Source organism: Schistocerca cancellata, chromosome 4 (assembly GCF_023864275.1).
Source record: "Schistocerca cancellata isolate TAMUIC-IGC-003103 chromosome 4, iqSchCanc2.1, whole genome shotgun sequence".
NCBI lineage: Eukaryota > Metazoa > Arthropoda > Insecta > Orthoptera > Acrididae > Schistocerca > Schistocerca cancellata.
Window position 1 is genome coordinate 688,267,178 of NC_064629.1, and position 15,388 is coordinate 688,282,565.

General features: G+C 37.6%; 1 protein-coding gene across 1 annotated transcript in view; it reads left to right on the forward strand.

Annotated features, from left to right (window-relative positions):
- LOC126183543 (dedicator of cytokinesis protein 3) overlaps nt 1-15,388 on the forward strand; it is a 1,039,887-nt gene that overhangs the window by 895,453 nt on the left and 129,046 nt on the right. Inside the window, exons 14-16 of the mRNA XM_049925613.1 lie at nt 346-615; nt 6,169-6,359; nt 10,592-10,692. Coding sequence (XP_049781570.1) covers nt 346-615; nt 6,169-6,359; nt 10,592-10,692 — 562 coding nt within the window. The remainder of the gene's footprint in view (nt 1-345; nt 616-6,168; nt 6,360-10,591; nt 10,693-15,388) is intronic.

A 15,388-nucleotide genomic window follows, 5' to 3' on the forward strand; every position in this document is an offset into this window, starting at 1 on the left:
TTTGGGAGGATGATGGTTCAAACCTGTGTCTGGCCATCCAGATTGAGGTTTTCTGTGATTTCCCTAAATTGGTCCAATCAAATGCCAGGATGGTTCCTTTGAAAGGGCACAGCTGGTTTCCTTCCCCATCCTTGACATGGTATGAACTTGTGCTCCATCTCTAATGACCTCAATGTAGTGGGACATTAAACCCAATCTTCCTTTTTCCTTTTTTCAATGTATATCTGTCTTTATAACAATTATGAATTCATAAAATAATCATCATTTGCATAGAAATGACTGATATTGTTTACTTTAGCTTTTAATACCAATGTGATTATATTTATTTGCTCCAAATTTTTGCAGCTCGTGACAAAATGGATAACAAAAGACTGTTTGGATTCTCATTTGCGCATCTAATGGAACAAGGTGGAGCAACACTGAGTGATGGTCAGCATGAGTTATACATTTATAAATGTGAGGAACGGACACGACTGGAACCCTCCATGTACCTGAATCTTCCATCAGGTGTACGAGACGATGCAGGCCCATCTGTGTCATCACCATTCTCTCGCAGTAGCAAGGAGGCTGTATATGTCCACACATTGCTCTGTTCGACAAAACTAACCCAGAATGGTTTGTTGTATTCTCATATAACATTGACATTTAAGAATAGAGTGTAACTCAGTTAGGAATGTAGTAATCCACATTTACAGGATAATTTCCATGATATTTATTAGTCTTACAGTATGTATGAAATGCAACAGTGTTGCTAAACTGGCTATTGTGTTATGTGTAAATAACAGAAAGTCAATAAAATAAAATGTTTAGAGTCACAGAAGCAAAAATGTGTGAAGGGATGTTGTTGTTGTGGTCTTCAGTCTGAAGACTGGTTTAATGTAGCCCTCCACACTAGTCAATCCTATGCAGTCCACTTCTTCACTGAATAACTATTGCAACCAACATTCATTTCCTTGATGCCTCAGAATGTGTCCTATCAACCAGTCCCTTCTTTAAGTCAGTTTATGCCATAAATTTCTTTTCCCCAGTGTGATTTAGTACCTCTTCATTAGTTATTGGGTCTACCCATCTGATTTTCAGCTTTCATCTGCAGCACAGCAATTAAAAAACTGTATTTCTATTTCTGTCTGAGCTGTTTATTGTTCACATTTCACTTCTGTACAAGACTGCACTCAAGGCAAATGTCTCGGAAAAGACTTCATAGCACTTAAATTTATTTTATATGCTAACAAGTTTCTCATTTTAAGAAACATATTTCTTGATATTGCCAGTTTGCATTTTAGATCCTCTCTACTTCAACCAGCATCAATTGTTTTGCTGCCAAAATAACCACTACTTTTAGTGTCTCATTTCCTAATCTAATTCCCTGAATGTTGCCTAATTTAATTCAACTTCATTCCATAATCCATGCTTTATTTTTGTTGATGTTCAATCATGTCATTTTTTTTTCAGGATGCTATCCATTTCTGTTCAGATACCCTTCCAATTCTATTGCAGTCTCTGACAGTATTACAATGTCACACATATTGTTTAGAGTGCAGTGGTTCATGGGTGTCATTGATTAGTAGTGTGGTTTTGCTACCTCCTGTTAATACCATGCATTAGTTGGGCAGGTGCCACACTTCATTGTCATCATATATAAGTAATGAATGTGCTTTTAAGGTATCAGTAAGTTTCCATGAGTACTTCAGTCTTTATTTATTTCTTTGCTAATGTAAGAAGCCTACATTTACTGTACACACAGTTAGACACAGCATACAAATATTTACAGAAAAAGAACATTCAGAAATATTATCAATCAAATTTACAAATTAGATGACATTTTTCTAGACCTGGACCACACTTAGGGCACTATCTTTTGTAAGCATAATGTCCTGCATTGGAAAGGTAAGTGGACAAAGTGGCCACTATCACTGGCTGTACAACAGTTTATTCTTCTCCATACTCATACTTGTTACCCTCTGAAGTGAAAATCTGTAGCATATTGGGGGTTTTTGCTTTACTGACACCAGTTCTTAAGCAGTTAAGGGACATCCAAACACCCCACTCATCGCTGTGACTGGGTGGAAGATGTTCTCATGGCTCTGTCCAGTCTTGTGGCATGGATTTCTATTGAAAGAGTCTGGTGCCTTGTCTGAAGAAATTTTCTTGATTTTAGGCTAGGTGCGATACCAGCAAGACAGTAAATCTTCTCATAAGGGTTAGGTTTTAACCATCCTACAATGAAGGCTGAAACCACATAAGCTCACTCATGGTTTGGCCACGAGTTATCTCTTTATGAGGGAGTGTGATGATTAACAATATTGTATGCAGCACTAAGGTCAATGTAGGTTATTCCTGTGATGTATTTATTTTCAAAACTATCTTCAATATGCTAAGTTAGGCTGAAGAACTGTGCAACAATGCTCTCACTTAGTCTAAAGCCTGTTTGCTGTTGGTCAGCAGCATGAATGAGTCAGCTGAGTAGCATTCTTTTTAATATCTTGTATAACTGACACAGGAGAGGTATTGGTCTATAGTGTTTGGGATTCCCACTGTGTTTTACAGGATATAGACTGGCCATTATGTGTGCTTTCCACCATAATTTTGGAATATTGGACCTAAACAGCAGTTATTAAAAAGTTGTAGCTGCCATTCCTTAGTGAACACATAGACGTTCTTTACTTATTCTGTTCTGATATTATACAAACCAGGAGCTTCCCATGATTTGTACTAATTTATTGCATTTTCCAGTTCAGTGATATTAAAATCTTGTATGTTTCTTCATTCCTCTCCAGAGGTAGCTTCCACACAGGTCTCTTAGGTTTATTTTGATGTTTTGTTTTACCATTCATGACCATTTGGTCGGTAATCTGATTAGCTGTTACATTTGAATGTGTGTTGGTTATAGTTGGATCTCTGTTGAGGTTCTTTAGGAGTCTTCAGGCTTTCTGGCTACTGACTGACATGTCTAGTTTTCCAGTTAGTTTCCAACAGCTTTCTCTCTAAATATGATATTGCAATGCCTGTGTTATTCCATATTATGATGCAAAGTTCCTTTGGACATGCATGTATGTTCAAAGGAACTTTACATCATAATTCAGAACAACAAGGCACCGCAACATTGTTCTCAACGTAATTGGTGTGACATCCACAGGGAATAGATTTTACAGGAACTCCTCTTAACAACTTTGATGAATGGTCAATTGCTTTAGGAACTGGCTTCATGCCCTATGTCATAGTGTCCAAAGTAGCAGAAAATTTTGGAGAATCTGTTTTCTTAAAGCTATCCCTGTGATAAAATGGTACATAATGTACTCATATAGCAAAGTGAAGCTGGCACAGGGTTGGTGTGTTGAGAATGAGGAATAGGGCTGCATATTGTCTCAGTGCATTGCTGTGTTATGCTATTACTGACAAAAATCAAATCAGGATTATACCCTCTTCACCAATGGCTACAGTTAAAGGAAGGTGACAATTTACTTCTATGAATAAGAGATAGCTCACTACCACCTGCCCATTGTTTTAGTAATTCAGCATTGTCGTCAATGAGCTCAATCCCCATTCACTAGTGTGACTATTGAAAACTCCTACACAAAGTTTACTTTCTGGTTTCTGAAGTCATTCAGTCCACTGAAGGAGGAAACTGGAATTTGGTGGTTTATAAACTGATGTAAGCTTTGATTGGTGTACACCTCTTCCTGATGAAAATATACTGCTGCTATGGTTTACACAGAGAGCTTTTGAGTCAAAATTAATACAAAAACAGCCTGGCCAATGTGTAACTGTTTAGAGGTGACATTATAAATGACATGATCTCCAAGGTTTCCTGTAAAGCACACTGCTGTCTTTGATATGTATGATTAAATTGCTGCAGTAATATCTTGGGAGTCTTTGGTGCAAAATAATCTTCTCCCAAGAACTAGAAAATGCATGGAGCCCTATATCAGGAGATTAATTTAAATATTTATAATTGTTGTGTGGTTTAGTGATAATTTTTGAGGTGTGTTGTATTATAAACAAAGAAAACTTTTAGGACAGGATAGCAGAAAGCCTCATTAACTTCATGAGCATTTATTGTGTAGCCCTCAAGTGATTGGTATGATACAGAAACATTTACCACATGAAAACCATAATATTTTGAGGAAGAAGGTGTGGGAATAACTGTGATAATGTACAGAGTGGGTGTGTGATTCGTGAAGGTGTGGACAGTCTACATGTCTTGTTGATTATTCTTGACCTTGAGAGAATTGTTTCTTTCTTGCCTTATTTCTTCATATGGACCACACAATGATCTGATTTAACTTTGTATGATGTTGTTTCTCTGGTGATACCTAAAAGCTGACGTATATTGAAGTAACCTAGAAGCAATAAATGGTTAGAGGAAACAATAAAACAGTAATTCATTAGCATTTTATTAGCTGTGACTTACATACCTGTTGACAGTTTATGTGAAGGAACTCAACAGTGTGTTACTAATGATGACTACCTAACAAGTGATGTTATCTTTAATAGTAACTGAAAAATGTTGCATCATCTGCAATATTTTCTAAACATTGCATTTCTTCCTTTATAAGTTTTTCATTATCATTACAAAAATGATAAAAAAACTGCATATACAGATCAGCCAAGTCAAAATATGTCTAACTGATGCAGTAATTTCATATCTTCTTCATTTCTTTATTTGACACAAAAAAACAAGAAATGTATACTATGATTCACTAGTATTAGTACTAGTACTAGTCACAATGAGACATACTGGTTCTGAAATTCTGTGGAAAAGTACAAAATTCAGTATATCTGCAGCCTTATATGACCCTAAGAAAAATTATACATCTTTTAATTACTGTCATTGCTCATGATGAGTCTTAACACATATGAAATAAATAGACTGAGAGCTAAAAAAACTACATTTTACAAGATATTCATGGTCACAATAATAGCAATTATAAAATCCAAAGGAATATATTTGATGTATCAAAAATGTATATTTCATCAATATATGTAATTTGGCTGTGAAGTCCAAGTGTAAGAGCTAATAAATTCTCTCTGTCTCTTCCATCTTTGCTGTTTTTGAAACAGAATCTTCACAGAATGTCACTTGCTATTTGGCAAGAAGTCAAACTTAGCTGAGAAGTGATTTTTAACTTCAAACAAAGTATGCTTCTACATAAAAAACTCTTATAAATTAGAACAGAACTTAACTAAATTGAGGAAATATATATGAAATGCTAAATGCTTACTTGAGGAAATATATATGAAATGCTTAAATACAGTGATAAACTGACATCAATAGTTCCATTCATGCATATGAAATTCTAAGATGTGGAACAAGTCAAGATGGTGATTTGCACATCAGCTATGGATTGCTTGGCAATCCTATAGTGATATTTGCTATGAGCTTTTCCTAGCATTAAGTATAATTCAATTCCTTTCTTTACTTCCACACTCCTCCATAGTAACATAAACACAACCTACTTCGTGATGTAGATAAACTCATACACTTTATAAGAAGTTGGAGTAAGGAAAAAGTAAACTGGCTTCATTGAGACCTAGCATATTGTTACCAACACTAAATAAATGATAATGAGATTGGATTTTACTTTGATGCATTTCAGGAATGATGGAATGAGTTTCAATAATGTACAGTAACATCAATAAATATTTTTGTTAACGTTTCATTTGTTCTGTATTTCTTGGCATATCAATGAAGAAGGTAGTGCTTTTCCCCACACACTTTCAAAAGGCATTAAAACAACTACAGGCACTACCCCATGTGCACATGCTAGCACATGATACTAACTAAAAAAAGAAAGGAAAGATTAGTGGTTCCAACTCTCATGTGCTAGAACAGTAATTGAGGTGAGAGGGATGTACAAACATAATTGGCATAGCTGTCACTGTAACCTCGTGCATCTGTATCCACATATTATATACTCACATCCCTTATATTGAAAGGTCATATACTTGTTGACTTGGATCTTTGATATATCTTTAGCATAACTGGCAAGAAATCCTTAGCCTGAAAATCTAAGATAATTTAGACTATATTGCTAACTTGATATTTAATTTCGCTTCCTGAAAAGTAATACATCTTTATTTGCTTTTTTATGATTTTTCCACACTGAATTTTCAATAAAGGGTGTGAAAGTAGTGACAAAGTTTCAGTGCATAAATTTATATTTTCAGCGGATCTTTTATCACTCCTCCAGTGGAAGGAACACCCAGAAAATATCCAGGAAGCACTATCTCGAGTTATACTACTTGATGGAGAAGAACTAGTGAAATTCTTACAGGATGTCCTTGATGCTTTATTTGCCATGTTTTCTACAGAAGAAGGGAACTCTACATCTTACTCGGGTCTTGTCTTCCAGTCTCTGGTAAGAGAGTTGAAAATCAATATTTTTTCACTTTACACATTTTTTCTAGTGATCTTGTAGTTCTGTTTGTTCCAATATCTGACAATATCTTTAGAAAATGATGGTGAGTGTTTTAAGCAATAATCAACATTTCTTTTTTGGTGAACTCATATGCCCTGGCCTACAAACTTTCCTTTCTTTAAATATAAGTTGTTGATTGTTAACTGTGATATGGCATATCATCTGTAAAGGTTTCTTGAATGATGTACCAAGCTCGTAATTTATTATGGAATATGCATCATGCTAAAATGAGGGAAGCATTTTCTGAAAATGGTACAAGCATTTTTTTAGACAACGAAAGGAAAGAGAATCATGAGATATAATTCTTAACCATATTTGAAACTGAAATAAATAAACATAATGCTCAACACAGTAATAGGAGCTGCTTTCAAATAAATAGTTGTGGTCAGTAAAAAAACTTCAATTGGTGATTAGATCTCTATTTAATCTACATAAAACACAATAGTCCAGCATTAAAGAAAGCAATCTGTATTTATATAAATGTTTTTAGCATATGGCTTTAACTGGATGTAAGTTTGTTATTATTTATCTCTCAAAGTAATGACAATAACTGTTCTAAATTATGCAAATTGTTAGTCATTCAAGCAATTTGACTAATTTCAAATAGGTCTGAAACTGTAGATTTGTCTTCATTTGAAATAATTGTAGCTATTTTTATATTGTCATCTTAAAATTAAAAGTTGTAGTTGTTACAGATCACTTATAAAGAAAAATAAGTTTGCCCACCATTTCTTACTACCTTAATAACATGTCTGGAAAACTAATTCAAATACATAGTACATGTACTACACTTCACTGCTCTTATATGTCACCAAGTGAGTTGGTGGAGTAGTAAAAGACAGGACTTGTGTTCAGAAAGACAACAGTTCAAATCTCTATCTGGTCATCCTCATTTAGGTTTTTAATGGTTGCCTTAAATATTTTATGGCAAATCCCAGATTAGTCCCTTTGAATAGGACTTTGCTGATTTATTTCTCTAATTAAAAGCTTGCACTTCATGTCTAATGCCACTCTCATTGATGAAATGGTCAACCCTAATATTACTTCTTTTTTGTGCCTGTTTGGACAGTCAGAGATAGGATAGTTCAGTGTACCATCTTCAGCATTAAACAAGAGTGATGTAGTGAGCTCTGAAATGTGATTTTGTGAATTACAGCAGAGTAGGGTTCAGCTCAGTAGCCTTTTTCTAATAAGTTCCTAACTAAAAGCAGTGAAAACACTGTCATGTGAGATACCGTGACTTACAATTTCTTTAAATGTGATAACTCCATCACATTTGAAGAAACTGTAAATCAGTGCATCTCACATTGACAATCTGAAACTGTTCCACTGCTTTGAGCTAGGAATTTATTAAAAAGCAGCTACCAGCCTGAAGCTTGTGCTGCTGAATTTCACAACTGATCCTCTTGTAAGAGAGCCATCATAGCAAACAGCAAGAAGTGAAAATGGTTCAGTGGTTGAGGAAACACACTCATGTGCAAAAGGGAAGAGGTTGTAATCCCCATACAACCATCCAGAATTAGGTTTTTGTTGGTTTCCTTAAACTGATAAAACAAATGCCAGGGTGGTTGTTTTGAAAAAGGTGTACCCTTTATCTTTTCCAAATATTGTCCTATCTGAACTGATGTTGTAGCTCTAGTAATCATCAATGGGACATTAAATCCTAATCTACCTTTCTTCTCTGTAGATTTCCCTCTGCTAATCCTGTTGGACCAATAACCTGAATAAAAAGCTGCAGAGTGGAATGATTCCAGTGTTGTTACTGGAAAGAAAAATTTTCTCATAGTAAATGAAGTTGAACGTTCATGACTGATTTAAAGTGATACTCTAACTTTGAATGCTGCCTTCACCAGCGAGTGCTTTCCCATCTCATGCATCAGCTCAGGCACATGATGAAACGTTGAGTCTGTCTGTGCAGTGTGCTTGAGTAGCTCCGTTGCTGAGCCACAATTTTAACCCGTGTTGTATACTCTATACAATTAGTATTTTATGTCTTGGTCTTTACTGTGTGCAAAAGATGGCACATAATAAAATTACAATGGAAGAACACTTTTATTAGTAACACACAAATGAACAATTCATGGTTCTGACATCAAATAGAAAATTAGAGATACTTCTCGTAGAACGATAGAGTTCACACAATAGTCCAACTTGGTGACTTAGGTTGGTGTTTGGTAGATGTCCAGCTGATGTCCTAGATGGTGATGTGTCCTGGTCCTAGTTGGTGTCCAGTTCAGTCAGGTACAGTCAAATTGGTGTGTCAGTCAGAGTCCTGAGCCACACCGGGTCGAAAGCCAGTCAGACATCGGGTCAGTGCCAAAGACTACTTATGAAGATCGCCTACTGATGGATGAGCTGCAAGGAGCAGCCAGTGTTGAGCTTGGGGTGATAGCAAGGGCTGCCTAGTGGTTGTGCAGCATCTTAAATATTCCAATGAAAGGATTTCCATGAGCATCATATGAGATGCAGATTCATGTCACATGGTGCTCAGACAAAATGTGCCGCATTTGCAGTGCCACAACTAGCTGCATGCACTGCTGGTGGGCAATGCTGGTGCCTCTCATGGAGCTTTATGGAGTCTTGGTTTATTGTAGTCTACAGGGAGGATGATTAGGACAGGATCTATTTTTAGGTTGTGTATGGTAGTCCTTTTCTTCTGCTGAAAGGTTAGTGTTCTTAGGAAGAGACCTGGGGAAGGATGAGGAGGCCAAGTTGGAGGTAAGGAATTCCTGGAAGGTAACCAGGGGTGATTAGACAGGAGGGGAGGGGAGGGGGAGGTCCACAGTTGGTTGGTGGTATGAAATGGGAGAGGAAAGGTCCAGTGTTGGGAGTAGGTTGATTTTTGTTGGATGGATTGATGGCAAAGAAGTGTTTCCACTGTAAGGAATAGGATAAGGAGAGTGGATGTTTGACAAGTTCAACATATTTAGACTTGGGTGAAGAGCTGAAGGTGAGGCCTTTGGTTAGGGCTGAAACTTCTGTGGCACTGAGGTTTTTTGTGGAAATGTTAACAGCAGTGTTACTGGCATCAGTCCCACATAACCCATTGTCCCTTCATCCTTCAGCCAACTGTTTCTCTTTCTTCTGTCCTGTCACCCCCTCCCAGTATACATACTCATGTCATCTTGAGTGTGTGCACTCAAATCATGCCTTACATGCATAGCCCATATACCGGCCACCCCTTCCTCCTGCAATACTTACTGGCAAACCAACTGCTTCTTTCTGAGCCGCTAGCCCTCCCCCCAACCCCCCACCCCCATTCCCCTCCCAGCCTACTGCTACCACCTCCCTCCCCCTCTACCCAGCCCACCCAAAGATTTCCTCACCACAACCAGTCCATCTCAAAATGCTGCATTGGCACCGTTAGTCTAGCTATCATCATGTAGGGGTGTAGATGTGTATTTGGAGGGGTGGGAATGGGGGTGTTTTCAATGGATAACTACAAAAGTTAACAAGTTTTCTTTATTTTGTTTGTGCCTATTGACAACTCAGCACTCCTGCTTTTAAGTCAGTGGTCTGCTTTAAATACAAAAATGTTATTCCTATTAAGAGTTTCAAATCAGATAAGGCTAACTTACATAAAACATCAACTCAAAAGTGATATGGACAGATGGTCCAGTGCATAACATCTACTGTTGATGTATTTATACCTGTATGATATATCATTGCAATGTTACTTGAAGAAATAGCCACAAACATGGCCTAACATATTAGAAAGTTCATATCCAATCATGAGAAAAGGCGCTAACTAATATGCGTATGCAAGCTGTGCACAATTTACCAATGAACCCATCAGGTAAAACAAGATACTTAATAAGGATAGTGTAGTAGCAACTGTAGAGTGAATATTATTTAATCAAAATTATTCATTTTTTTATTTATTTAATTATCTAAATTTTCTTGAATCCAGTTTATGACTGTTTCAGAGTGATGCAGCAATATACACTTGTCACATTCACAATATTTAAAGATACATGTTGAACAGTAACCACGATTATTACTTGTTAGCTTTTCACATATTGTGCTTTGTGCTTTATGTGTGTGTGTGTGTGTGTGTGTGTGTGTGTGTGTGTGTGAGTGAGAGAGAGAGAGTTTGTTGTACTACACCTATTACAAAGTCTAATAACTGCAAGGTGATGAAATTTTTAATCTCTTTATTGTAATTTTTTTAGGTGAGCATATTCAGTTTGCTAGAAGACAGCAAATTTGAACACTTCAAGCCAGTTATGGATGCATATATCAAGGGTCATTTTGCTGCAGCCCTCGTATACAAGTGAGTAAGAAAAGTTTGTAACTTAATTTGAAGCAGACTATTTTTTTCTTACAGGTTTGAAATCAAAATAAAGAAGTGATCAGTCTGAAAATTCTTATAATAATTAGAGTGTTGTAAATGAAGTACCACTTAACATAGATGGAACACAGTATGCACAACTCAGTATGAGAAGGATGTGATTTCATAAATGTGATAAAAGCAGTAAGTAAAACAAAATGTTCTTTTGATATGAATTATTCAGTGCAGTTTAACAAAGCATTATCATACAGCACAAGTGTTTTCTGGTGAGAAAGTCTTACTTCATTTAAGAAAAAAAAATCTTGGGACGAATCAGATATTGGTTCTTGAGTCTTTGCAGTATTCTCCAACTAAAATACTTGAAAATGTATCAACTTTAATAGGAAGGAAAAAACTTAAAAGTCATTGACATGTAGGCAGTGAGTGGCAGTCAGGAACATTGAAGTCCATCATCAGACGTAGACATAAAACCCACACATTCACATATCTGTAACTCACACACACCTGGCCACTGTCATCTCTGACTGCTAAGGCCTGACTGTGACTGAGATGAATTGTGATCTGTAATTGGGTTGATAGTGGGGTTACAGAATAGGCGTGCTGTCGGGAGAAAAGAGTTGTCAGGGTATGGGTAGGGGAAGTTTCTACACTGCATACCTGTGGGAGCATGGACAGGATAGTACACTGGTAGGTGCAGCATTGAGTGGCTGTGCTGCAGGGGCAAGGGGGGGGGGGGGGGGCAGGGACGTCAGAGTGAAGAGGAGAGAAGTGGAGGAGAGGAAAGGACTATGCAGGAACACTGCTAGGATACAAGGCACTTCTAGGGGCACAGTGGCAGCAGGGAAGAAGATAGACAGGTGGAGAACAGGGACCAATGAAGACTGATGCCAGGATGGTTTTGGGAATGAAAGGTATGTTGCAGTGAGAGTTACCACCTGTGCAATTTAGAACAACTGCTGTTGGTGGGAAGAATCAAGATGGTGCAGGCTGTGAAAAAGTCACTGAAGTCAAGCACATCGTGTTAGGTGGCGGCATGCTCAGCAACGTGGTGGTCCGGCTGTCTGTTGACCACATTTTGATGGTGGCCATTCATGTGGACAGGCAGCTTGTTAGTAGTCACAACCATATAGAATGTCACACAATGGTTGCAGTTAAGTTTGTAGATTACATGGCCCTTTAGTTGGGTGGGGTAGGAGATATCTATGACAGGACTGGAGTAGGTGGTAGTGGGAGGATGTGTGGGATAGATCTTGCATTTAGATCTAGTACCAGGATAGGAGCCATGGAATGAGGGGTGGAATTGGTGTGGACAAGGAAATTGCATAGGTTAAGTGAGGGTCAGGATACCAATGAGGGAGGGGATGGGACGATATTTTTCAATTCAGGGCATGCCGAGAGGTAGTCAAAATCCTGGAGGAGAACATGCCTGTGAGAGTGGATGCTGTCATCAAGGCTAAGGATGAGCCAACACCATATTGAATTCCAGCATTACCCATGGAAGGTGCCACGAACTTGTAAGTCATTTTCAGCCAGGTGTCCAGATACTTTTGATCACATAGTGTATGCCAGAAAAATTGGTGTGTATTGATTGAAGATCATCAAGTCGGTACAACTGCTTATACAATCTTCATGTCATCAACTATTTTAAAAGCAAAAGATGAAACAATGTCCAGCCCAGAAATGTTTTGTGCCTGATTGATGCCACAATTCAATTCAGAAAGCAACTGGATGGTTGACTTGTCTGTATAACACTGTTGTCCATTTAGCGTGCAAAAGTAAGTGGTACTTGCTGTAGCACTGTAACCTTTCTGATGTTGGCTGAAGAGATGGAGAACCATTCAGAGTACGTGTTTCTTAATTTATAATGGAAAATGGTGAACTGACATCAACAAGAAATTTTAAAATTGGTTGTTGATACTTAGTGGGAGAGAGAACTTTTGTGGACACCCTGTAACAGGTTCAATTGTGGCAGTAATGTGTTTGTGATGCTGCAGCGGTTTTGGTGCAATGGGGTGCTGCTTTTGCTAACTTCTGCCACATGCGCTTGTTTATAGCACTGTGAACAGTGCATTTTTGTATATGGGCACTCAGTGCACATATGTTTAGTAAAACAATCTACACACCCTGGATACCACTTCCTGTTGTTTTTATATCATGGTTGGCTGGTTGAGGAACTACAGGAACACAGTGAGTCAAATACATGCCACTGCTGATTTATTGTTTGGGCTTTGTCCCTAAATGGATGTTAGAATTTGAATCCCAAGCCAGAAGAAGAAGATGAATGTGATGAGTTCTGATCACGCTTACTGTGACAGGAATCGCAATGACTTTTTACAGAACTTAACTCACTTTCCTCAAAATTTTGCTGTGCTGCCTTCAGTATTTTTAGCAGTTTTAGGGACGACATGCCGCTTTTCTCAAAATTGTGCTGTCATGCATGCGACGTTTCAAAAGTTCTTTGCTACTCTTTCAGAGTAACATTTGTTAATTTCAGTGCTGTCAACAAACTTTTTTTTTATTGAGAACATATATAATTATTCAATCGAGCACTAATGATTCAGCAAAGGATTGTTTACAAGTCTGAGTTTCACACAAGACTTACTGGTCAGCCCTTTTGAGGTCATATGCCCTTCCACCATAGTTCGTTAGTTTTATGTTCCATGTATCAGTTTCCATGATAGATTGTAATGTTGTGGAACAAGTTATATTACATTCACATCATAAATTTGTACATATGGTTACATTCTGAACATTTCTAAGGTTTCTTTTCCCCAAAGAGAAAAAAGATACACAGAAGTTGCGTTGGTAAATCCTACCTACCACCTTTTGCACATTACAGTAACAGAAACTCTTCTACAGAATAGATGGAGAGGTCAAGAAGAAACTTTTTTTTCTCTGTATTTGAATTTGAATTTATGTTACTGGGTAAAGGATAAAAAATTTTTGTTGTAGCATTGTGCTCCCCTTTTTGCATTAAAGAAAACCTTAATGAGGAGTAATGAGTGTCATTTTTTCTTCTGGTATTGTAATTTGTACATCATTGTTCCATTTGAAATATAATGGATTATTTATGACAAACTTAATGAATGACATGAATGAATAAATGTACTGTGAAGCAGTAGTCAGAATGCCCAACTCCTAACTGAGTGAGGTGGTGCAGTAATTAGGAAACTGGACTCACATTTGGGAGGGTGACGGTCATCCTGATTTAGGTTTTCCATGATTTTCCTAAATAATTCCAGACAAATGCTGGGATGATTCCTTTGAAAAGACATGGCTGATTTCCTTCCCATTCTTCCCTGATTGAAGTTTGTGTTCTGTCTCTAATGACCTTGTTGTTGATGGGATATTAAACACTAATCTCCTCCTCTTCCCAACTTCTGAAACACATATCTACAATATGATCATGGATGAGCACAACGTATTATTCTTACTGCACATTTTTGTGCAATGAAAACTTTCTTTCTTAAAGACTTTTTGCAAGAATGAAAAAATGTGAAACTAGCTACTACAACATATGTTTGCTGCTCATAGTGCTTAGGGAGCAGACTATGGACTTCAGACAAATACAAATACTCAGGTTTATTGAGAGGGCATTATCTTTGTAAAAGATGAAGTATTTGGTGGTTATTAGATACCACAAAAACACTATGTTTTGCAACATCGTTTATACTACTTGTCTAGAAGTGGATCTGCAGACATCTGTAGTATGGGTTCCAGTCTTGGCCTTCATCCACCTATACAACATACTCTACAAGCCACCTAGCAGAGTGTTGCGCAGGGTACTTCTGGTACCACTAACTGATCCCTCCCTTCCATGTTTGACTTGCGAATGACGTGTGAGAAGAGTGATCCTCCGTAAGCCTCTGTATTAGCTTCTGAATGAAATGGTACAATGGTGGCGGTGATGGTGGATTTTGTGCTGGCTTGATGAGCTGCTGTATTATAAGTTGTTGCTGCTGCTGTTGTTCTAGAGGTTGCTTCTGTAGTTCCTCTTGCCACGCCAGGTATTGCATTTGAAGTTGCCACTGTTGCGTTCATTATTATCTTGTTTTGCATACTGTTTGATCCACATTTTCATGACTTACAGATGCATGATTACTAAATTTAGTGTGTTGTTCTCAGACATGCACCAAGTTTGAGTCCTCATTATCACCTGCTATGGTGCAACACTTTCTTTATCACACAGAAAATATAGATACACTGTGATCAGTTGATAGTTCACCATTCCAGTCTATGCTGTGTCCTTGTAAACTGTAGAACACACCAAGAGAATAACCCAGATAGTCCATGGTCAAACCGATCTGTCAATAATACATAGAGCAGCAGTCCAAAACCTAGTCCAGTTGAAATCCAGTAAAGAGCCAGGGTATGAAAGTACCATGTATGCAAGAGAAAGACATCAGTACAGCGAATAATTATAGGCCTATTTCGCTTACGTCAATCTGTTGTAGAATAATGGAACATGTTTTGTGTTCTCGTATTATGACGTTCTTAGATAATACAAATCTCCTTCATCATAACCAACATGGATTCCGCAAACAGAGATCATGTGAAACTCAGCTCGCCCTATTTGTCCAAGAAATTCACAGTGCCGTAGACACTGGCGAGCAGATTGATGCCGTATTCCTGGACTTCAGGAAGGCATTTGATACGGTTCCGCACTTACGTTTAATGA